Source organism: Myodes glareolus, chromosome 2, assembly GCF_982192425.1.
Source record: "Myodes glareolus chromosome 2, mMyoGla1.1, whole genome shotgun sequence".
NCBI classification, from domain to species: Eukaryota; Metazoa; Chordata; class Mammalia; order Rodentia; family Cricetidae; genus Myodes; species Myodes glareolus.
The window spans coordinates 95351521-95377167 of NC_142027.1; the positions used below are offsets into that span (position 1 = coordinate 95351521).

Genomic DNA, 25647 nt, shown 5'->3' on the forward strand with positions numbered 1-25647 from the left:
TTTATCCTTTTTTTTGGTGATTGTTTTAATATTTCCCTGTGTTAATTTTGGCCACCTCTCTCTTTCTTTAGTTGGGACAAGGGCCTGTCAGTCTTGTCTGTCTTCAAGAACCAGCTCTTACAGTCCTTATTTGTGTGTGTGTTGTTTTCTTTATTTCAACTCCCTGAGTTTCTGCTCTACTTTGATTGTTCCTTGCCATCGACTGTGAAGATCCAGGCTCTCCTTTTTAAACTGTTGAAAGACAGAGACAGCACGAGCTCTTCCACATCACTCCTCAGAAACCAGTGTCACCGTGATGCCCAAACCAGGAAAAACACAGCAGCAACCAAACAGGAGATTACAGGACAATGTCCCTGAGGATCACAGTCTGGAAAAGACTCAACAAAACACTTGCAAAAGGAATATTCTACATACATACATCAAAACTATTATATACCATAACAAGTTGTCCTGGATATAGTCTGATCTAAAATGTTTTTCCAGCTTTCTGAGTTGTATCATTAAGCCATTTTTTAGCTCTTTCTGATATTTTTTAAACTTTTATTGAGTCTTTATGAATTTCACATCATGAACCCCAAGCCCACTCATCTTCCTATCCCTCTATATCCAGTTCTGCCTTTGTAACACTCTCCCAAAGGAAAACAAAAAAATTAAAAGAAAATTTTAAAAAAATCTTGCCTTTAAAAAAAAAAATCTGTGGTGTGTCATGGTGTGTCACACAGTGTAACCTTTTGCCCAAGCAGCTTTACTTGCAAATGCTCATTGCAATGAGCCACTGGATTGGTTCAAGGCCTCTGGCTTCTGCTACACTGTCATACTGGATCTTCACTGGGACTCCTCCCAGATACCCTGTTATTGTTCTGTGTCATGGAGATCCTGCAGCTTTGTTCTGCAGGACTGGTTCCTTTCATGTACAGGTCATAGATGGGGTAGATGTTAGGGTGGGCTAACTCAAAACCCTGGATCTGGGCCTGGGTGGTAGCTGAGTCAATCAGCCCACCCGCTTTCCTGCACCTGAACCGCTAGGACCAGCTCTTCCTGCTTTGCCCAGGCGAGGGGCAAGGCCAGCTCTCCTATCTGCATCAGCTGGCGAGGGGTGGGACTGGCTCTCCTGCACTGACACCACCGGGACCAGCTCCCTAGCACTGCCCTGGTGAGGGGCTGGGCCAGCTTACTCAAGTGCTGAAGCCACCAAAGGGCTTGGCTTGCACCAGAGTTGGGGGAATTGGTAAGAGGAAAGAAACTAACTTGAGAAAGACTGCTTGTCCAGCCTTCTTTGGGCCTTAACCACTGGCTGTCCTTTATTCTTGCTCTTATCTAACTCTACCTTTATTCTTTGAGTACCATATCAAGATAGCTGTTTAGATTTCTGAAGTTCCCAAGGGGAGAGGGATCTAGTTTTGTCCAAGAGGATGTGTAGATGAAGTAATAAAGACATTGTATCTGGAAGAAGGTATGTGACATCTCTCACTGTAATTAGTTTGTATTGCATTGGGTTATCTCTGCTCTTTCATGTGTTTGTATACATTTTTAGATTGTGTTTTCTACATGAATTTTGAGTGGAATTGTATTGAAATTGCTGACTACTGTTAATAGGGTGGCCATTTTTATGTTATTGATTTTTTCTAATCCTTAAGCATGAAAAGTCTTCCACAGTCCATTCATTTCTTCGGTGTTTAAAATTTCCATTGTAGAGCTCTTTTGTTCCTTGGTTGGGTTTTTCCTGGTTGTCATTTTTTGAGGTTGCCATGAATGTGATTGTTTTCCTGATTTCTTTGTCTATGTGTTTGTCATTGGCACATAAGAGAGCTAAAGCTTTCTGTGTATTGATTTTTGTACCCTGCCACTTGACTGACAAAGTTTATCAGCACTAAGAATTTTTTGGTTCTGTCTTCAGGGTCTTGCACCATCTGCAAGCAAGAATAACCTTGCTTTCTTTTCCTATTTTTGTCCCTTTATTTCTTTCACATACTGCTCAGGCTGAGACATCAAGTACTGTAATAAATAGAAGTGGAGAGAGGGAATATCCTGTTTCATTCCTGATCTTATTGAGAACGCTTATAGTTTTTCTCTATTTAATGTGGAGTTGGCTATAAGTGTATTGTATATATCCATATAATGCTGATACATGCTCTCACCATTCCTAGCCTCTTCATGGCTTTTATCAAGAGGGAATATTTGATTTTTGTCAAAAAGCCTTTTCTTTATCTATTGAAATGTATGATCATTTTCTTTGAGTCTGTTTATGTGACAATTTCCATTTCTTGATTGATGACAAATCAATTCTGTATCTATAAAGTAAAGTCAACCTGTTCATGATGAAGGATCTTAGGATGTGATATCAGATTGAGTTTGTATGTATTTTGTTGAGAATTTTTATATCTGTCTTTGTTCGTCAGGAGATTGGCTGATGATCTGTGTCTGTGCTTGGTGTCTTTATCTGGTTTTGAATGAGGGTAAAATGCTGGGTTCATAAAAAGAGTTCGGGGCCTTCCTTTTCCCTTTCATGGATTAATCTATATTATATATTTAGATCTTATATATTGTACTTTATACAAGTAGTGATTGTATTAGTTCTCTGAAGTTCCTTAGTTGGGAGACTATTTCTGCTTCAGTCACTTTGCTGGTTGTGGAAATAGTAATTTATTTCACTATGGTTTAATTTTGGCATGTCATATGAATCTAGAAATTTATCCATATCTTAATTTTTCCAATTTAGTGAGATAAAATTCTTCTAATTTTATTTTAGTGTCTTAGTGGTTTGTCTGCACATGCATATGCACCATGTGAGTGCCTGGTGCCACAGAGACCAGAAGAGGGTGTGCGGTCTTCTTTACAGCTAATGTCCGCTTATCACGGTGTCTCCAGAGAAAAGTGTGTGGGATCTGGCTTGTGCCTGTTCCAGACCCCACCCTCAGAGTGCCAAGTAGCAGACCCTTCCCCTGGAGTTGCCTTAGTCCAGACTCTGTCCTTGAAAAAGCCCAACAAAAGCGGCTCCACCCCAGAAGGGCATTGCTCCACCCCTGAAAGCCCCATTTATTGTGGATCTCAGTGTCTGTGCTACTGGTATTCTATTCAGGAAGTTGTCTCCTATGCTAATGTGTTCAAGGCTATTTTCCGCTTTCTCTTCTTTAAGGTTCAGTGTACTGGATTTATGTTGGAGTCTTTGATCCATTTGGACTTGAGTTTTGTACAGGGTGATAGATAGGGATCTATTTGCATTCCTCTGCATGCCAACATACAGTTATGCCAAATATTTGTTGAAGATGCTTCCTTTTTTCCATTGTGTAATTTTGACTTCTTTGTCGAAAATCAGGTGTCCATATTTGTGTGGATTTACTTAGGGGCCTTCAATTCGATTCCATTGGTCCACATGTCTGTTTTTATGCCAATACCATGCTGTTTTTATTACTATAGCTGTATAGTAGAGCTTGAGATCAGGGATAGTGATACCTCCAGAGTTTTCTTTATTATACAGGATTGTTTTAGCTATTCTGGGTTTTTTTCCCCATATGAAGTCGAATAGTGTTCTCTCAAGGTCTGTAAAGAATTGTGTTGGAATTTTGATAGGGATTGCATTGAATTTGTAGATTGCTTTTGGTAAGATGGACATTTTTACTATGTTAATCCTACTGATCCATGAGCATGGGGGATCTTTACATCTTCTGATATCTTCTCCATTTCTTTCTTCAAAGACTTGAAGTTCTTGTCATACAGGTATTTTACTTTCTTGGATAGGACTACCCCAAGATGTTTTATATTATTTGTGGCTACTGTAAAGGGTGTTGTTTCCTTGATTTCTTTCTCTGTCTGTTACTATCTGTGTATAGGAGGGCGACTGATTTTTGTGAGTTAGTTTTGTATCCATCCACTTTGCTGGAGGTGCTTATTAGCTGTAGAATTTTAGGGGTCAGTTATGTATAGCTATCATAACATCTGCAGGTAGCAAAAGTTTGACTTCTTCCTTTCCCTGATCTCCTTTTGTTGTCCTATTGCTCTAGCTAGAACTTCGAGTACTATATTGAATAGATATGGAGAGAGTATGGATATGGAATACATGTGGACAGCCTTGTCTTGTTCCTGATTGTAGTAGAATCACTTGGAGTTTCTCTCCATTTAACTGGATGTTGGTTGTTGGCTTGCTGTATATTGCTTTTATTATATTTAGGTATATTTCTTGCATCCCTGGTCTCTCCAAGACCTTTATCATGAAGGGATGTTGGATTTTGTCAAAGGCTTCTTCAGCATCTAATGAGATGATCATGTGGTTTCTTTTCTTTCAGTTTGTTTATATGATGGATTACATTGATAGATTTTTATATGTTGAGCCATTCCTGCATCTCTGGATGAAGTCCACTTGATCATAGTGAATAATCTTTTCTGCGTGTTCTTGGAATAGACTTGCAAATATTTTATTGAGTATTTTTGCATCAGTGTTTATGAAGGAAATTGTTCTTTAATTTTTTTTCATTGCTAAGTCTTTGTGTGGTTTTGGGTATCAGGGTGACAAGCCTCATAAAAGGAATTTGACAGCATTCTGTCTGTTTCTGTTGTGTGGAACAATTTGAGGAGTTTTTGTATTAGTTGTCCTTTGAAATTCTGGTAGAATTTTGTGTTGAAACCATCTGGCCATGGGCTTTTCTTTCCTTCCTTCCTTCCTTCCTTCCTTCCTTCCTTCCTTCCTTCCTTCCTTCCTTCCTTCCTTCCTTTCTGATTAGGAAACTTTTAATGAAAGCTTCTATTTCCTTAGAGGTTATAGGTCTATTTTTCTGATCTGATCTTGACTTAATTTTGGTATGTGGTACCTATCAAGAAATCTCTCCATTTCTTGTAGATTTTCCAATATGTAGAGTACAGGTTTTTGAAGTATGACCTAATGATTCTCTGGATTTCTTCAGTGTTTGTTGTTATGTCCCCTTTTTGTTTCTGATTTTATTAATTTGGATATTCTCTCTCTCTCTCTCTCTCTCTCTCTCTCTCTCTCTCTCTCTCTCTCTCTCTCTCTCTCCCTCTCTTTTAGTTAGTTTCCAACTCTTTGTTTTATTGATTCTTTGTATCTCTTTGTTGCTAGTTTATTGATCCCAGCCCTCAGTTTAATTATTTCCTGTCATCTACTCCTCTTGGGTGTGTTTGCTTCTTTTTGTTCTAGAGCGTTCAGGTGTGTTGTTAAATTGCTAGTGTGAGATTTCTCCAAATTTGTTAAACAGACACATAGTGCTATAAACTATGTGCTATTAGTATTGCTTTCATTGTGTCTCATAAGTTTGGGTATGTTGTGCATTCATTTTCATTGAATTGTAGGAAGTCTTTAATTTCTTTGTTCTTCCTTGACCCAGTGGTAGTTTAGTTGAGAGTTGCTCATTTGTGCTGTTGTTGAACTCAAACTTTATCTCCTGGTGATTCAATAAGATACAGAGCGTTATTCCATTTTTTTTAAAATATGTATCTGTTGAGGTTTGCTTTGTGACCAAGTATGTGGTCAGTTTTAGAGAGTGTTACATGAGGTGCAGAGAAGGAGGTACATTGTTTTGTGTTTGGATGAAATGTTTTGTAAATGTCTGTTAGGTCCATTTGATTCATGACATCTGTTAATCCCTTTTTTCTCTGTTAAGTTTCTGCTTGGCAAACCTGTCCATTGGTGAGAGTGGAGTATTGAAGTCTTCTACTATTATGTGTAGGGTTCGATGTGTGATTTAAGTTTCTGTAATATTTCTGTTAGAAATATTACAATAATATGCTCTTGTATTTGGGGCATAGATATTCAGAATTCAGACTTCATCTTGATGGATTTTTCCTTTGATGAATATGAAATGTTCTTTTCCATCCCTTTCTTTCTCTTACCCAGTCTGTCTGTAAAGCCACTGATGTAATAGGGGGTATTTGGCTCAACTCAGTGAGTAGTAGCCATTTTTGGTGATTTTATAACTATCATCAAAAGAATTTTTTCTTGTACTCTGAAACAAAAGTAATTTTAAAGTTGATGCTACTTCTTTAGGACCATTTATTTCTATTTTTTTTTTTATACAGGATTGTTTTATTTTACTGCCTTTCCTGGCTACAGGGAATTGGACCTAGGCCTTCATAAATGTTAAGCAGGTTCCCCACTTAGTGCCCCGTAGTGGCTTAGTGTCTACTTGCCATTCTTTTGAAAACTGTTCATGTCACTACTTGTTGGTTGATTAGCAGCTTTATTTCTTTGGTTTTTAACTTCTGAAGTCCTTTGTATGTTCTAGAATTAACCCCTTGTTTGAAGTGTAGCTGGACATTTTTTCCCTCATTCTGTAGCCTGTTTATTGTTTCTTTTTCTGTACAGAAACTTTTTAATTTCATATAGTTTCATTTGTTAATTCTTGGGACTGTTTTCTATGCTCTCGGAATTCTATTCCCATTCTTTAGTTTACTGTATGAATGGTGACTCCATCGTGACACCATTAATCCTAAAGGAGACATTCCAGTCTTCCTTTTAATTCTAACAAGGGCCAAGGTACTTTGTGCTCCCTTTTGCTTTGACACTTAGGAATGTAAGAGGTAAGCGATCTTGGAGAGAGTCCAGAATAGCAGATTTGCTCCCAGACAAGGAATCTGAAACATTCGAAAACTGTGAAGTCTGAGACCTCTTCAGAGGTGCATAGAGGTCGGAATCAATCCTCTGACCCCAGTAAAAGCCATGGTGGCGGGGAGCTTGGATCAATCTTTTGCTGAAGACATCACATTGGGCCTAGTGGAGAGTGGCGTTGCGTGAACTCTCTCTTCCTCGCTGCTCCCTTGTTACTGGGGGCTGACTTAGAAGCTCAGTCTTACTTTGCAATGGCATGGCTATTTTAGTATATTTAATTTATGCTTCTGAGGTATTTTCCATGTTTAGTCTCCATTGGGTTACATACAGGAAAGAAAAATAAAAAGTATTTCTCAGGATTCAGGAGGCACATTGTAAAATGATATATTCTGTCTAAGTTATTTCTGTTTCTTATGAACTTTAAAGATTAACTGTTGGAAAATGCTTTCAGATAAATGTAATTTTACATAAATTATTGGTTTTTATCAGAGCAGTGTAATAATAAATTACTTTCTGTCTAATGATTTCTGTCCACAGGTGAAGTGGGATAATCTACTCTTGTTTATATTTTTGGATAGCTGAGTGAGATGGGAAATATTTTTGATATGCAAGGTCAGTCCTGCACATCAGGGTTCCATACACTTCCTGTCAGCAAAGGTATCAGCTGCCAGAGCCCCCGATAAGGCCTATTTCAAGGCAGCAGTGTCTGGACAATAAAGACTGAAGATAACAGTTACTGCGGCGAGGCTGGCAGCAGGGCCCCCGCATTACCGTCTGGACCAGAATAAACACTCTGAAGTCACTCAAAGCTAAGTCCTCTTTGCAAGCTGCGCAGGAGACCCAGCAAGTGAGCAAGGCTAACCTTTGAAATGTCAGGGCGACTTTAAAGGGTCGTCTCTCTCATCCAGAGATCAGAAGCTTTGAAACCTAAAGAACATTTGCTTGTGGTTGGGGACATATGATATTTGTTAAACAAAGTTCAGGAAGAGTGAATGCTGGATGAAGTTTTCTCTCTGCTGCACCACTCTGCATAGAATAAAAAACCAGTTTTATAGACCTGGAGAGATGGCTCAGCAGGTAGCAGCACTGGATGCTCTTATAGAGCACCCAGGTTCAATTCCCAGCAGCCACACATGTCACAATCATCTGTATAGCCAGTCATGGAAGGTCTGATTCCCTCTTCTGACCCCCACAGACACTGCACAGACAAGGGGTACAGACCCACACATATCAGAATAAAATGGAGAGAAGCTGTCCTCCCTTCCTGACCCCCACAGACTGCACAGACATGGTGCACAGACCCACAGACACTGCACAGACATGGTGCACAGACCCACACATACCAGAATAAAATGGAGAGAAGTTGTCCTCCCTTCCTGACGTTACCACTCATTGGTTGTCAGCAGGAAAAGTCGCTTAAACTCATTTTGGCTTCTTGTTTATGTGAGAAATTGGGAGGGAGAAAAGAATGTGTTTTCACTTCCTGTGAAGCTGATGCATCTTCCCAGGCCAAAGTGTCCACTGGTGTCCACTCCCCATGGAAGAGTCACTGCAGAACTGTCTCATTGCTTCCAAAGTCGGTGTTTATTCTCAACAGATGAACAACGGACTGATTAAAAAAAATTAAGGCTAAAGCAGACTTGGACTCCTCCTAAGCCCAGGGAAATCCTCGAGTACTGGACCCTCATTTGGCCCTAGCAGTAGAAAAAAACAGCAGTTGACTCTGGCTACTTTCCTGGTCTGAAACATGCCACAGGAGTGGATATGAAGGGTTAAAATGATCAGCATGCTTCTTAACAGACTGCAAGACTGGCGATGGCCCAGAGCCGACAGAGGCAGACGGTGCCAGTGTAAATGACCGTTTAAGAAAATGCTGTAGTCAACGTGATTTTTGTTTCCATTTAACAAACCCATTAGTTATCTTTTTAAAATGTCTTCATTATTGGGAGGGATGTGCATGTGACGGTCAGAGGACAACTTGGCCACTCAGTTCTCTCCGCCCTGTGCGCACCAGTTACAGCTCCCCAGGCTTGGCAGCAAGCTCCTTCACTTCTAAGCTGTCTCACCGGCCTTTGTTATCTTGTCTTGTAATTGACAAAGTAACAGCAAAAGTCAAGGTAGTGAAGTGTTTGAAGAATCACAGTCGCTGAAGAACTTTTGATAAAGACACGTTTTTCCTTATGTCAGTTCCACAGCCATTAAATTGTTAGTGCTGTCTTTTGTCCACTGTGAGGCTGAAATGCGAAAGTAAAGCAGCCAAGCATTGGTTGCACAGAGGCCAGCCTATCGACGGGACCCCATGGAACTGTAATATGGCCGCTCCTGTGCCCTTTAGTTCTTGATGTAATACTGGGCACATTTGCTTCTTTGAAAGCAGTATTTGGGGACCGAACAGTATTCGAAGTTATACAGTTCGATTATACAGTTATACAGTTATATTAAGTTATAACTTAATGCAGTTATATTTTTAAATAGAGAAAATCAGACCCCGGAAGTTCTTGAACTATTAGTCTTACAGTGACACTGCCTGAGACATTGTAAAGAAAAACTCCTGAATATATCTTTGATATTTTACTTGCCCATAAACAGACACAACATAGTTTACAATATTTCTTTTCAATTAAAGTTGGCAAAAGGAATAGGAGGCAGTTCTCAAATTCCAAAAACCTAACTTTTTTGTAGTAGTCTTTTTATTTTATGTATACACCTGACTGAGTTTATGTGTACCATGTGCATGCAGGAACCTACAAAACCCAGAATGCCCCAGGGCCTCTGGGACTGATGTGGGTGCCGGGAGCTGAGCCTGGTGCCATCCTTACAGCCCCTTTCTGAACCTGGCTCCTCCTCGCCATCTCTACAGCCTGTTTTCTTGTTGACAGATGTGTTAACATTTTTCAGGGGAAAATTTTTTTGAGTGACTAATGATTAAAAGAAAAACTCAATGCAAAGAAATACAGAAGCAATAATGCCAGAATATAAATAGGACCTGAATCTACAGTGTGATCACCAAGTACTTTGCTTTAGCATATTTGATGAGCTGCGTTTCTGTATAAGGAAGCAGCTTCTGCTTGTGCTCATGACTGTAGCAACATTAGAAAAGACTAAGCACAAAGACGTCCGTAGGCCAGGCGTCACCGGCCCTGGAAAGTGCACGTTCTCTACAGCCCTCTGCCATCTGGAGGAGAGGACTGGCATGTTTAGAGTATCGGGCTTAATATTTGTCAATAACAGTTTGTATAAAAAAACCTTCAAGACTCCAGCAACAGAGTCCAGCACACTTTTACAGATAAGAAATGCGAAGCCCGGACAACGTCGGGTTATTTAGAGTGAAGACACGGAGCCAGAGTGAAGACACGGAGCCAGCTGGGACTTGGACGCACAACATATTGCTGTGTCCAGTGTGCTGTATTCCTTTAATTACAAACATTTGCCTCAAATCTGCCTCTCAGAAATGTGGACAAGATTTAATAAGTCATGTTTGGGCCTTGATAACATGGGATGAAGCAAGCTCTCATATTTTTGCTTGTTTGCCAGGTTCCAAACATCTGGAAGAAGCCTTAAATGAAGCTTTGAAACGCAGGCCTATTGGGTTCCTACCACAGGCCTTGTATGGGCTTTTGGGACACATAGCACGTGTCTCACACAGACTTTGGGGATTCATAGTACATGTCTCACACAGGCCTTCAGGATAGAGAAAATGCATCTTAACAGTTTTTTGTTGTTCTTGAAAGAAACATGAGCTCAGCTGGCCCTGATGGGAGGAAGACAATGAGAAGATGTGATGGGCTCATTGACTCGTTGGTCCATTATGTCAGAGGAACTATTGCAGACTACCAGCCAGACGATAAGGTAACTTGAGAATTAAACATCCTCATGCCAGACTACCCACTATGACTTACTAAGATGCTTCAAACTGGAAAATAAAAAAGCATTGCTTGATGTAGTTTTGTACCTTGACTTGCTTTCTAAGCCCAAGGCTTTCATTATGTGCTTAGATACTTAAATTTCTATCTAGCCTCAGAGTTTTTCCAGACCCAAATTTCCAACACACGTTTTAACATCTCAGTGTGGATGTTCGTCAAATACTACCTGTACAACAATAAACCCTTAAATTCATTTCTTCCATCACCCAATCTTGCTGTCTTCTTTCTGATAATCAGCATATCTGGGGCTGGAGATTGTAGGTTAGTGGGAAGCACTGGCCGGACATATATATCTTCACTGAGTGAGTGTGCTAGCGAGTAAACGAATGAGTGAATTTTCACTGTCTTCCAAAAGAAGACAGCGATATGGATGGCCTCAGGCCACTCCTCCTCCCGCTCACCCTCTGTGCACACGCAGTACACCTTATGCCACTTCCCCAGTGCCACATCTGCTGCTTCCATTGCATGTCCTCTACACTAGCGATTATAGCGTCCTCCTAATAGGTCACTGTAAGCAGTGTCGTAACTATCCTCCATATTAGTGTGGCTACTAATTTATGTATGGGAAGTTCAAATTTGTTCTGAACATAGGATTTCTAGAAATACTCTATATAGCTCACTGGTAGAGCATTTGACCACTGTATAAGAGCCCTGGGTTCAGCCTCCAGATATGTTAAAAAGGGTTGGGGGAGGCTACCCGTTATTTTAAGAAACTTGATTCTGTATTTTAACACAGTACTCGTGACCATTCGTTCATGGTCTCGCATTCGCCATCCCAGCTGTCTTGGTACTCCTGCGTACCTTATTGTCCAAGCGTTCTAAACTGCATGCAGTAAGCCTTTTAAGAGCTGAAGCCTAGCTAACCTTGTGGGAGACAAGGCATCGGAGAGGGTGTCACTGTGACTGTGAGCAGGCGTCATGTTCTCCCCGCAGGCCACAGAGAACTGTGTGTGCATTCTTCATAACCTCTCCTACCAGCTGGAGACGGAGCTCCCAGAGAGGTATTCCCAGAGTATCTACATGCAGAACCGGAATATCCAGACGAACAGTAACAAGAGTACCGGCTGTTTTGGCACTCGAAGTAGGAAGGTAAAAGAGGTATGTCAGGGATCTTTTGAGAGGCAGCCGGGGATGAAGGGAGAATGGGGGCGTGGAGATGCTCACTCCTGGTCCCACATCAGTCCTCCCATGAGGCTCCACCAATAAGGAAACTTCGTTAGTTTTCCTACATCAATTTGGTGACTCGGTGAGGAGGATAAAATTCAAATTCAGTTCCCACTAATCTGACTCCAGATTTGTGCTGTTAGTGATAAAACCTTGCTGTCCTGTGTCCTTTGAGGGCCATGATACAATCACTGTTTAAGCATTACAAGAAGTGTTGGTGTTTTCATTGTGTATCTTAAAAATAAACTATGAACACATTAAAAGCAAATTTCCTAGAAAAGATAACATATCTCTTTCAGAACTGACATAAAAGTGAAAGAATGTATTCTTAGTGTTGGTGTATCCTTGAATTTGGAAATGGCTGGTAAATTTAGATCTTTGATACTATTCCAAACAATTCATAAGCCTTTGAGGGAAACAGGCCTGTTCCCTGATCTTCAAAGTGATGGTATGATGTGAGAGGTACAGATCGGCTTTATTACAACTCAAAAGGACTCAAAGGGAAATACAGCCTCACAGAATATAGGACAAGGTGGGAACACAGTGGGTCCAGCCACAGTGTTCCACTGCTCTGCCCCAGGGAGACATGAACAGCCGTACCAGCTTGTTTATGCCCTGACCTCCCAAGAGAGCGAGAGAGACCTCTCCTCTCCCTAATAAGAGATCATGTCATGTCACACAAAAGCCACACCCTAAGGCTGGAACCAAAAAAGCTATTGATGGAAATGAATTCCCGCACCAATGGTGACCATTTAGAGTCTAGGTTAGATGCCGCTGGAGACAGTTTCAGAAGCACCTGCATTTAATTCCCGTAAAGTGTAAAGTTGGAGAGTGTGAGAGTTCCTTAGAAAGACATCATTGCTCTGAGCTAAAAGTTAAGTAACTGAAAATCATATATTCTGGTTTCCTGATTTGCTAGTCTTTCTAGATGGTATTTCTGGTGTGTTGGTGTGGGTCAGAGTCCTAGGCATCACTTGAAGTGCATTTACTCTTGTGTGCTTAGCAATACCAAGACGTGCCTATGCCCGAGGAGAAGAGCAGCCCCCGGGGCATGGAGTGGCTGTGGCATTCCATTGTGATAAGGATGTATTTGTCCTTAATTGCCAAGAGTGCCCGAAACTATACCCAAGAGGCCTCCTTGGGAGCGCTCCAGAATCTCACAGCAGGAGGTGGCCCGGTAAGTCTTGTGACAGCTTTTCTACTTTTTAAAATGAGGGCATTGTAGACATATCTACCCTAGGTGCAGAGGTGAAGCAATCAGGTAGGAGCAATGGTTTCCTCATTCCAGCCAAGACTGCTCTCAGAAACCACCAGGGTCTCAGCCTTCTACTACCTTCAACCTCAGTTTCTGGAAAGCCGCATCAGACTACAATTATAAAAACAACACCTTGGCTTTTATTTTGTTTAGTCCTTCTTCCATTACAGTCCTCAGAATTCTGCCTCAAATGAGTTGAAAAAAACACAAAGGGAAAGGAAGGAATTTCTCATATGGAACTCATGTCTGGGATGGGTCTGCCTTCTTCCATGATTAGTCTTGACTGCCTGACTCCACCTCTGGATTCTGTTCCTGTGTGCCGTATGGTAATGAGGACAGCTGGAAATGACAGCAGGCTTACATCTTAACAACCTGTTGTCCTCACAAATATTGCTATGAAGAACTCAGCAAAGGTGTCTCACTGGCCCATTTGGCCTGGTCTGGGTAAAGTGCCCAGGGTACAGGTTTGCACTGGCAGGGGTCACTTGCCTCTTGCACTCCCTGCAAAGGAGTGCTCCCTCACAGAAGGTCTGTTCACACCAGAAGAGGTGCTGTGTTCTTTGTCGGTAGCCAGTGGTGCCCACACCAGCACGGGATTTGAAAGGGCGTCTGCACACCTGTGTCTTGGGAGCCAGCCCATCCACAGGGCAGAGCTCATCCTCTTTCCGCTGACTTACTTTTGTCATCAGAGTCAAAGCATAGGGCAGAAGGCTATTACCTGTGCCGTATATTGTGTGCCTGCTATGTGTTTCTATATTCTATTTTAAATCATTGATAGAACTAAGTTTATATTTACCTTGATGAAGAAGTAATCACTCAGAACGGTTCATTACACAGCCAGTCTTTGTGTGTGTGTGTGTGTGTGTGTGTGTGTGTGTGTGTGTGTGTGTGTGTATTTAGCTACATAGCTGAACACTCTTGGAGGGAACAGAAATGTTTGAGAAAATGTATCTGTGTCTAGCATAAGTGTCTTCACATAGACGCCTCCTCACCATTACAGTGCGGCTAAGAGTACCAACCATTGTTTATTTGATTTGCCAGAAGCATGCTTGTGAACAAAGAGAAAGGAAGAACTGTTGTTTCCAACAAGAGAAACTACGTAATAAAGTCATTTTTACTAGCTAACTGGGGACTAATGGTAAAGGAGGGAAGCCATGTGAGGCAGACAGCATGAGCCACACTAAGGTGTCAGATCGTCCTTCTGAAGGCGGCAGATAAGCACTGGCTGCTTAAATCAGATGGGATTTTGGAAAAAGCTTTATTCCAGATCTGCCATTAGTATTTAAAATCAGCAAGATTTTTTTGTTTTGTTTTGTTTTCGTGTACATTGATTTTTTTTTCCTGCAATGCTTTTCCTGCGTATATGTCTGTGTGAGTGTGTCAAGTGTGTCAGATTCCCTGGAACTGGAGTTAGAGACAGTTGTGAGCCACCATGTGGTGCTGGGAATTGAACCTGGGTCCTCTGAAAGAAAAGAGAGCTATATCCCTCCAGCCCCTTACTAACAAATCCCTCTCTCTCTCTCTCTCTCTCTCTCTCTCTCTCTCTCTCTGTTCTCTTACATACCCCTGGCTGTTCTGGAACTCACTGTGTAGACAAGGCTAGCCTTGGACTCACAAAACTTCACCTGCATCTGTCTCCCAGGCGCTGTGCCCAGCTGTGCGCTGCCACCACCCAGCCCAAAGTCATCAAGCACTATTTGAGGTCATGAGGGAGGCTGGATGAATGAGATTGCAGAAATACTAATCTGAAAATGTACTATTTATTCTAGCAATATAACAAATCTAAAAAAATCAGAAAAGGCAAAAAGCTAAATGAACCGAACAGTAGAGTGCTGGTGGGTGGCGAAGGATGAAATGACAGCTTGTTATAGACACACGTGTTTATGTGATAGCTCAGGCGGCTCCAGCGTTAGTTCACATGCTAGCAGGAGACAGTGATGTGAAGTTTAGGAATTAAGGGTGGGATAAAGGGACTAATTGTGGAGATAAATGTGATAGAAAATAGAGAACAAAAGGTACTCAGAGCTCTATGGCCACACAGGACAATGTTCTTCTGGTTCTGTGTCACAGCAAGACTAAGTAGTTGATGTATGGAAAGAATTGAAGCTGGAAGCCTAGGAGGTGTGAAGTGGTTAGTTTGCTCAGCTGCACGGATAGGAAGTAGAAGGCTGACAGCCGGTCTTCAAAGCCGCCAGATAAAATATACATGTAGATGGCATATGGGGAGAGAGGAATGCCCATCTTTCCTCTTCACCCAAGCTCTGGAACTGTACCTAAGAAACAGCTTCCTTTCTGGATATCTCTGGGGAAGAAATCTTCTTGGAGGAGAAGAGTTAGTAGAAGATGGTAATAATAGTTAACTTCCTTTAGCCATGGTAACTTTGATACTCAAGTAAAGTGATGTACAATTTCCCAAGGAATATGAATTATAAACAGAAAAATAGTTTTAGAGATCCCATATTCCACTTAGTTCTACATTAAGACCCTCAATTCTAGAAAATAGAATTGAGAAAGTGAAGAATATAGGTGGTGGTAGGAGGCAATGTTTATACGAGACAAGAAAGATAAGCACCCTAAAGAATGGATAAGAATCACAAGAATTGTTGTTATGGTGGCCTCATATTAACTTCAAATGGAAGTTTAATGTAAAGTCACAGACACAAGCTAAGGCTACAGAACTAGAAAGGGCTAGAAAAGGCCAGGTCAGCACTTAGATCCTGAGTAAGATTTTCCTAGGCCTGACCCAGCAGTAGTCTCAGATACACAGACTGCAGTAATCCAGGCCAGTGCTCAGGAGGCAGACAGAGCTCAGTGAGTTCAGGGGAAGCCTGGTCCACATAGCAAGTTCAGTGAAAGCAGATTACGTGGTAAGAAAACATAATCCAGCAGCAGTGTGTTGCCTTTTCAGACGCCTAATATCTACCTGACAGTGCACATGTGAACTCACAGGGAGTGAGACAGCACACAGAAGGCCTGCATAAGCTCGCGCCAGAAAAACCCCAGTGGTGGGGCTGGGGGGACACGTGTAGAGTCCTTCCTCCAGCTGAAGACCTGCTGGGGTTTGGTAGCTGCTGAGAAACAGAAAGTCAGTTTTCTTTAGTGCCAAGATCCCTGGTGAGTCTGCCATATTCCGGGGCAGGCCCACATCTAATAGCAGTCAAGCAGCACCAACTGGAGTTGAGTTTCTTTCCTTCTTCTTTTTCGTTTTAAAGGCAAGCAAGAGTTTATTCTGGAGCCATTATGAGTGACCATGGCCTGGGAACACAGATTTAGGTTACCCCACATTCCATGTTCCAGCATGGACGCAGTTTCATGAAGGTTTATAGTTTTACAGAGCAAAGAGTTGTAAGCCGAGGCAACTTTAACTACACTGGTGGGTACCGCGGAGAGGCGGTACATCAAGATGGGCTCTTAAAAGAAGACAATTCAAAGTTGGGTGGGGAAGGAGTAGGGGAGGATCAGGAAAGAGTTAGGAGAGAAAGATAAATATAGCAAACACATTATATTTTTGAAACCCTCAAAGAACTAATAAAAATGCTTCTTAAAAATCCTAGTTCTCTTTTTTAATGAACTGGGTTTGTAGTTTAGAAATAAATAAATTTGTTGAAATGTGTTAGTTACCAAAACTTGAACCAGAAGAAACAGGACTGATAACTAAGCGTCAGCCAATAAATGAAGCCAAGTGGTAACAGAGAAGCTGTTTTCTCACCGCAGTTGGCAGTCTAGGAAAACAAAGACTCTGGGTCACTGTGTAAGCGGCTAGCAGCCATGTGACCAAAGTTGACCAAACCCACAAAGATGAGCTTGTTTTAGGTGAATAGTTCAAGAAGATAGAAAAAAAGTGCTGTGTAATTAAGTTCATATTATTCAACCTTTGATTTTAAAAGTTCAGCCCAAGAGGACTGGGAGGTGCTCGGTGGCCACATACACTTCCTTGCAAGCACAGGGATCTCAGTTTGACTGCCCTACACCCACATAAAAAGCCGACATGTCCACCTTGGGGTAATGAAGACATGTGAATCCCAAGAGCTTGCCAGCCAGCCTAGCAGAAACACCAGAATTCAGACTCACTGAACCCCTGGCTCAAGGGAATAAAGTGGAGGACAATGGAAGACATGGGAGTTCCTCTCTGTCCTCCACCACACATGCAGGGTGTGTACATACACACGCTAAAACTTTAGGTGTAATACAAAGTAAGGTCAGATCTGTGTACTTATAAACACAGATGCACAAAAATAATGAGTAACCTTTTTCTTGTTGTTGTTTCTCGAGTCACGGTTTCTCGTGTAACAGCTCTGGTTGTCCTGGAACTCACGCTGTAGACCAGGCTGGCTTTGAACTCACAGAGATCCCCCTGCATCTGCCTCCCGAGTGCCAGGATTAAGTGTCACCACTGCCCAGCTGAAAGCATATTTTTACTTAGCAGTTATATTGAAAATCTCAAAGAATTTAAAGAAAATATATGTAAAGTGCTTTCACTAGCGTTCTAGCTTTTATTGTCCCTCAACCTCTGGAATTTGCAGAGAATTTCTCTCTCTGATAGCGAATGTGATAGCATTTACAGGATCTGTCGTCTCACAACAGATGCCCACATCAGTAGCCCGAATGGTTGTCCAGAAGGAAAATGGCCTTCAGCACACCCGGAAGATGTTGCACGTGGGTGATCCCAGTGTGAAAAAGACTGCCGTCTCCCTGCTGAGGAACTTGTCACGGAATCTTTCTCTGCAGAATGAAATTGGTGAGTTGAGGGTCGCATGCCATAGGTGCTCAGTGAACTTCGAAGTGCAGGAGGCCGGTGATAAGCAGGCCCGCCTTTGCTGCACAGGAGGGCAAGCTCCCTCCTTCCATCCAGCCTTTCCTTCATTTGTTTTGATGACTTGCAGAAGAGAAATCTTGGACCACACTCGATCTGCTTGCCCCCTCTCTCCCACTGGCTGTTCCATTCAGGGGGTCTGTCTTGTCTGCATGCGTGTCATCAACATAATTGCAATTGCTTAATTACAACTTTAAAATTGTAAATTGCTCAGTATTCAACATGTAATTTAAGCAATAGAACCCATCTTGAGTCTGAGTTTTAATAACCAAGAATAAGTAAAAATTCATTTCAATACATGTTGTGTTTTTTAATGAGAGTTTCTAGCCAGATAGGTTTTCATTTATTATTTCATTATTCATCTGTCTGTCTGTCTATCTATCTATCTATCAAGAGTGGATATATTGTGGATATAGGTTTAGATAGATGCCTTTCCATAGTATATTGTAGAATGTATTTTATTGATGCATGCACTTTCCTAAGACAACTAAATATGATAGACTCCTTTCATTGCTGCTCTTCCTCAGCCTTGACCGTGTATGTTTCCTTAGCCTGGATCTATGAAGGGATCTTCTGGTTGATGCTGAAAAGGATGTGGCACTGAGCTCAGCGGGTAGCTGGGGCCTTCCTGTTATTCGGTCAGAATTATTTCCAATTTGTCTACATAAGTTGTGGACGGAATACCCATGTTCCCAAGGTCTTTTAGTCTGCGGTAATAACTTACATGTGGCCACAATTAACGGGCATAAACTCCTAGGCTCACTCAGAACAACCTGTGGAGGAAGGTGCTGTTGTTTCCAGTGTTAGAAGTTAGAGACATTTATCAGAGAGGGGGGGCTAGTGTGTGCAACCTGCAGTCAGGATGTCCGGAGAGTCTACTGTGGGTTGTCCTGGTGTTTTAGGTTCCCCTCATTTTAACTGAAACAGAAGCTTGATTTTTTTAAGTGTATTTTAGTTAATTAAACATATTCCTATAAGATAGGCTTTTGTGATTTTTTTCTAACTTATATATAACTCTATCCAAAATATTTTTGTGGAAATCTTTTTCAACTTTTAAGGTATTATCTGTATTTCCAGAAATAAGGTTTCTGAATTGAAGAGTATATAATTTTAAAATGCTTGATATTTTTACTCTGCGGAAGAATTTTCAGCACCCTGAGAACAGGCATTGGGTTTTCAGTACACTGAGAGCAGGCATTAGATTTTCAGTACACTCAGAGTGGGCATTAGATTTTCAGTACACTGAGAGCAGACATTAGGTTTTCAGTACACTGAGAGCAGGCATTAGGTTTTCAGTACACTGAGAGCGGGCATTAGGTTTTCAGTACACTGAGAGCGGGCATTAGGTTTTCAGCACACTGAGAGCGGGCATTAGGTTTTCAGTACCCCGAGAGCGGGCATTAGGTTTTCAGCACACTGAGAGCGGGCATTAGGTTTTCAGTACCCCGAGAGCGGGCATTAGGTTTTCAGTACACTGAGGGCGGGCATTAGGTTTTCAGTACACTGAGAGCGGGCATTAGGTTTTCAGTACACTGAGAGCGGGCATTAGGTTTTCAGTACGCTGAGGGCAGGGTATTAGGTTTTCAGTACACTGAGAGCGGGCATTAGGTTTTCAGTACCCTGAGAGCGGGCATTAGGTTTTCAGTACACTGAGAGCGGGCATTAGGTTTTCAGTACGCTGAGGGCAGGGTATTAGGTTTTCAGAAGCGCTCATAAAGACTCAACATTTTTTCATACATATGTCAACCAATGACCTGTGACTCCAGCACCTGGGGGTGGGGAGAGTAGAGCCTAGGAGGTCACTGGCCAACCAGTGCCCTGAAAACCAAGCCCTGTTCAGTCAGAGACCCTGTCTCAAAGCGATAGGTGGAAAGGGAGTAAGGAGACAGCTGACAGACTGCTTGACTTTCGTGCGCTGCGCGTACACAGAAGGCACACATACCAAACACTCGTGTGTGTGTAACACACATGTTCACACATATACATCCTCCTAAAAGAAAAGATCTTTCTAACCAGCATTGTTTTTCTTTCAATTTGTAGCCAAAGAAACTCTACCAGATTTGGTTTCCATAATTCCCGACACAGTCCCAAGTACTGACCTTCTTATCGAAACTACAGCCTCTGCCTGCTACACACTGAACAATTTAGTGCAGAATAGTTACCAGAATGCACGAGACCTTCTCAACACCGGAGGCCTGCAGAAAATTATGACCATCAGCGTAGGAGAAGGGTAAGTCCTTTAGTACCTGTCCACGTTTCCCGCCACCGTGACTGTATAAATGCCCTCGCCGCAGTCACCTTTCGCTGAGTCCTGCGAGCAGCAAGGCCACAGCAGCATCGCAGATCTGGACCATCATTCTCTTCTAGAAAATCCAGTCAGACAGGTGCCATTGTTTTTCTTACTTGTGGATTCTGGTATTTACTGGTGTAATTAATTAGCTTCCCAGAGCAATGGCTGTGATTTAAGAATTGTAGACTATAGGCAAATGGGATTTTACCATATTCTTTCTTAAAAAAGAAAAGTGCCAAACAGCATAAAGATAAATGTTACGAATATAAAAACTCTTTGTCATTAAAGAACTTTATAGAGTTTTGAATATAAGGGACCTGTACCTTACGTGAATTTACTTCTTCCAAGTGACCCTGAATGTCCCTAGGATACTAAGAACTCCATAGGAGACTAATGGAACTCTCCTTCCAGCAAAGCTTCTAGTGTGGAAGAGAAAGCTGAGACGGAGCCCAACATTTGTATACATTGTAGTTTTGCTTTCTGTATTCTTTTTTTTTTTTTAAATGTGCATTAGTCTTTTGCCATGAGTGTCAGGTCCTCTGGAACTGGAATTACAGACAGTCGAGAGCCGTCCTGCAGTTCTAGGAATTGAACCCGGGCCCTCTCAAAGAGCAGTCAGTGGTCTTAACTGCTGAGCCATCTCTCCAGCCCTGCTTTCTGTATTCTTGATTGCATGTTAATAGACCTTTGTGCCAAGGGCAATAAACCCACATTCTTTGTTTATGAGAGACAATACAGCTGTATGTTAGATGGGAATGAAATCTAAAAGGAAACTGGCATCCAGCCAGAAATGGGAAGTTGAGGGCACATTTAGAACTGGAGCATCAGAAGCCAGCGCAGTGTCAAATGCAGTGGGGAACTGGATGGGGCAGTAAGTTCTCTGTTGACTCTGTTCTAAAGACACAGTGATTTTAAACTATTTTGACAAGTACTGCTACAAGAGTGTATTTTATTAACTTGGAAAATTTGGTTTGCCCCACATTGGGAGGGTCCTTTTTGTCTCAGAGGCATGCATACATATTCGCTTGTTTTTCTGCATTGGAATCTGTAAATGTGTACCATAAAAATACAAATGAAAGGCACTATAAGTAAATTGAAGGATTTAAAACATGTATAAATATCGTGGGTTTTTCTCTGTGAATTACTTATTTACTAGCGCTACCCTTATGACTTATAGAAGGGCCTCTTAAGTGAACTCTGGCTTTCAAAGCTCATCCCCTGTGTGACAAGTGGCAACTGTTGAAGCCGCACCGATGGAGACTTGAGGAATGTGAAGGGAATGACCAAACTCCGTTTCTCACTGACGCACAAGCATCTCTCTCTTTCCAGCTATGCCCCCAACAAGGCCAGCAAAGCTGCTTCTGTCCTTGTGTACTCCCTGTGGACACATACAGAACTCCATAATGCCTACAAGAAGGTAAGAACACTGCCCAGATAAAACATGACACTCAACCTGGCCCTCAGCAGAAATCACCGGAATAGCTGCACTTTCTTCTTTGTATTTAAATAGGTTGGCTATTTTGGTTGTCATTATTGTTTTGATTTGTTTTTTGAAAATTTCATACATGGGCACTGCATTGTCCTTCCCAAATTCAGGTTCTCTTCTTTAAGTACTCATATGCATGAGTACATACATAAATACATATGTGTACACATGTACATGTAACCTACTGAGTCCACTTAGCTTTGCTTGTATCCACAGCTGACCTCATGCAATTGGACAACCTATGTAGGACTTTATCCCTGGGAGCAATTGATTCTCTCCCTCTCTCAGCGGCCCTTTGCCTGTAGCTCTTCATCAGGAGAGGGGTGATGTGGGGTCTCCCCTGTCCATACTGACGCCTCAGCTGGTGGTGCCATTTTGCTGGTCTTGTTCAATCACATTACTGAAAGTTCACGGATCCATTTTCCCCACCATATCTAGGGAATATGATCTATCAGCCGTGTTGTGGGCCTCTGGATCTTAAACTCTTTTTGTCCCTTCCATGATTTTCTCTGAGCCTTAGACACAGGCTGCATTCCAGATATATCAGTTGCAGTTAGGTACTGCACAGTCCCACTGTAGATCTCTGTAATCATCTCTGTATGTTGCAGAATAAAACTTGGATGAGGAATGGGCACTACCCTTACCTGTGGCTCTAAGGGAAAGTCTTTGCAATACAGTTAGAAATGGTATTAGAATCTGGCAGTCATATGCTTTCCTCTCGGGGAAATGACCTCTCCACGGCCTACAAAACCAGATATGACATCAGTCCTATGGGCGACCCTTAAGTCCAATTAGACAGTTATTGGTCATTTCCAAAATAAAGTGCCACTCTGGCAGCATTGTGGCTGTCTTGACAGGCTGTTGTTGTGGCCCACGGACCTTACAGCCGGTTAGAGCTACTGACTGCTCGTCTCTTGGCCACTTGCACAGCACCTTCCCATCTGTGGGCACCTCCTTAGGAAGGAGGTTCCAGTCAGCTCCAGCTCCATTCCTCCAAGTCCTGAGTCCCAAAGCGCATGGCGTCTTCAGCAATAGGGATTTACCTTTACGTTCTGTGGGCAACACGTTAAACGTTAACAACTTAGATTGCTTTGGGAGTCTTTTGGACTCCTCTGACCAGCAAATCAAGAGGAGGTTTATCCTACATGGTACCAGGGATGTTGTTAGGTACTCCACGTGGCCTAACTTCTTTCAGCTGTGTATCTATGTAACACATAGATATTACAGATAATTTTAGGAAACAAAGTAATATGAGTTTGTATGTCTTTTCAAGCATCCTTAGTGTTATTTATCCTTCCTCCTCCACTTCTTCTCCACATCGTCCTCCCCTTTCCAGTGAAAGTGCCCCATTCTTTCCATTTCCACCTTTCCGTCACCTGTGTCTTGTCATTCCCACTCAAGAGCCTCCCCAAACCCCCAGCCCCACCTTCCCCTCACCCCCTAACCCCACCTTATCCTCATGCCTCACCTCCCAACCGCACCTTACCCTCACCCCCCCATCCCTCCTTCCCCTCACTCCCTGGCACTACCTTGGTCTAGTTTTGCATTCCTGATTCTGCAGCTTCTCCAGGTTATTTACTTGCATCTGAAGATTAAGAGCTGGGAGCCACAAAGTGAGAGAGACATGGGACTTGTCTTTAGATGCTGCGCACCTCACTCAGTAGAATGTTTTAGTTTCATCTATTTACCTGCAAATTTTATGACTTTGTTTTTCTCTACAGCTGAATAGAATTCCATTTTGTACATGTACTGCATTTTTATTAGCCATTCATCAGTTGAAGGGCATTTAGGTTGTTTCAAAAATTATTCCAACAGCCTTAGCAGTTAGGGAAATAGAAATTAAAACTACTTTGAGATTTCCTCTTCCCATAATCAGAAGGGCTAAGATCGAAAGTACAAATGACAGGTGCAGGTAAGGCTGTGAGGAAAGCGGTGCCTCCTTCACTGCTGGGCGACGAAGCTGGTGCAGCCACTCTGGAAACCAGTGTGGAGCATCCTGAAGCTAAACAAATCTACCTTATGACCAGCTACACCACTCCTTGACATACGCCAAGGAGTTGACATCCTGCTACCCAGACATGCTCAGCCATATTCATTGCTGCATACGTCACAGTTGTTGGGAAATGGAGCCAACTTAAATGTTCTTCCGCTGATGAATGGATGAGACTTTTTCTTATGTGATGATGTAGTAAGTAGCCTTTTACATTTCTGTCTGCTTCTTCCAAAGGCTCAGTTTAAGAAGACAGACTTTGTCAACAGCCGGACCGCCAAAGCCTACCACTCCCTTAAAGACTGACAAAGGTGGAAATAAACTCGGAAATTTCAGCTTCAGGGTTCCCCACTATAAATTCCCCCCCAAAGAAAACACCTATTTTTCTACTAACTGACCCAAGAAACCTCAGAAAGCATGCTTTGTTTATATTCTTTTGTATTTCCATACCCTAAGTCTAGAAAATGAATAATCACGATATAATTTGGTTAGGCATCCTTAAGACTTCTATAAGGTGTATTGTACCCTGTAGAGCTCATGGACACCACAGTACATGTGAATACATGTGGGTGAACAGCCAAGGAGCACCTGAGGAAAGACCTTGTGTGGCTAGACTTTTAAAGTGTGATTGACATTTCTGTCCTTTGTCTGGGCTTCATTCTTGTCCCTCATCTGCATGTTACTCCATTATTGAACCACAGGCAGGTGTTCAGTCGTACTGAACAGAACAGAGATGACAAGAATAAAACTCTGGTGACAAGCCGTTTAATTTGTGATTGTTTTCAGCCCTTTTGGTTGCTCTGTTCTATCTTTCTTCCTCAAATTTAAATAAATGTAAGAAATGTAGATTCCAGCGCTGCATGGCACTAAGACAGGGGAGTTGGGAAGTGTCAGAGCAAACTCTGTGGCTGTAGGGGCTCCACCACCGGGTGCCTCTGCGATGAGCAAACGTGGTGGAGGAATGGGAGAGAAGAGAAACTGAGTGATCCATGTGCTGTGAAGAGAGGTGGGACTGGAGACGCTGTTGTGGTGAGGAACAGGCTGGTGAGAGCAGCCTGCACTGCCACCTGGAGCCAAGGGATACTTCCGAGGTGGTTCCATGGTAGCCAGGGATCTGTGTGTTGATGTCTGTGATTCCTATTACCACCTAAGGCCATGAGGATGCCTGTGGTCTGGACTGCCACCCAAAGCCGTGTTGATGTCCAAGGGTCATGCCCAGCTGGCCCTGCCCCCGAGAGTTTGCCCTGTCCTTACAGGAGGGTTGGGCCTGCCCCTCCATGACTGCTGCATGCAGGGAAGCTGACGCTGCCCCTCACCTGAGTGGGAATTCCCAGCGGAGGCCTGGGCTGACCAACTCAGCTAACAACCAGACCCACCCCAACATCTCCCCCATCTGTGACCTACTGGAGTTCATGAAGGGACTGGTCCTGCAGAACTATAGCCACAGGGTCTCCATGACTGCAACAGCATGGCATCCAAGAGGAGTCTCGAGGGGTCCAGTATGGGTGTCTAGCAGAAGCCAGAGGCCTTAAACCAGACCAACAACTTGTTGCAGTGAACGTTATACAAGTAAAGCTGTGGGCACAAGGGCCTACTCCACAGCACACCACAGCTCCCGTTACCACTGCGGCGAATACATTTATGAAGGACAGGTGGGCAAGGAGGAGGAACAAAGTGGGTCTTTATTATTATTATTCCCTTTCTTTTTTGGAGAGGAGGCTACAAGGGTGGAGGGTGGACAAGGAAGGATTCAGAAATAAATGAATAGGATTGGGTGCATGATATGAAATTCTCAAAGAATAAAAAATGATGTTTAAAAAAGTCTGGCTATGTATAAAGACAAGGATTGGTTCTGAAATTCCATGTTCTCCCTAAGCATTGTATAAATGGAGTTTTCACTTTAAGAAATCATGTATGTGTGATGTGACCACTGGGTGTTGATCTCTTGGTCCAGTGTGGTCTGGACTTTGCTGCCCACTGCAGTTTGGACAAGAATCTTTTGTTCTTTGGCAAGGTTCCAATGGGAGCCAAGGTCCACGGAGGACAGACAAGGACCCTGAGAGCTGCTGGTTTAAATGAATCACAGCGTCAACGTTGTCCAACTTTGACAGTGTGATCCAGGGCCGTGGCAGCTCATGCTGCATCCCTGATACAAGACAAGAGAGCCCTC

The 25647-nt window shown here is 42.6% G+C and overlaps 1 protein-coding gene across 3 annotated transcripts in view; it reads left to right on the forward strand.

The window, feature by feature from the left end:
• Positions 1 to 24239, forward strand: part of Pkp2 (plakophilin 2) — a 55049-nt gene extending 30810 nt beyond the window's left edge. For all 3 annotated transcript variants that reach the window (XM_048452440.3, XM_085684901.2, XM_048452441.3), the window contains exons 7-13: positions 10288 to 10405; positions 11413 to 11577; positions 12647 to 12820; positions 17483 to 17636; positions 19752 to 19941; positions 21331 to 21418; positions 23715 to 24239. In XM_048452440.3, coding sequence (XP_048308397.2) covers positions 10288 to 10405; positions 11413 to 11577; positions 12647 to 12820; positions 17483 to 17636; positions 19752 to 19941; positions 21331 to 21418; positions 23715 to 23783 — 958 coding nt within the window. In that variant the 3' untranslated portion in view covers positions 23784 to 24239. The remainder of the gene's footprint in view (positions 1 to 10287; positions 10406 to 11412; positions 11578 to 12646; positions 12821 to 17482; positions 17637 to 19751; positions 19942 to 21330; positions 21419 to 23714) is intronic.
• The last annotated feature ends 1408 nt before the right edge of the window (positions 24240 to 25647 follow it).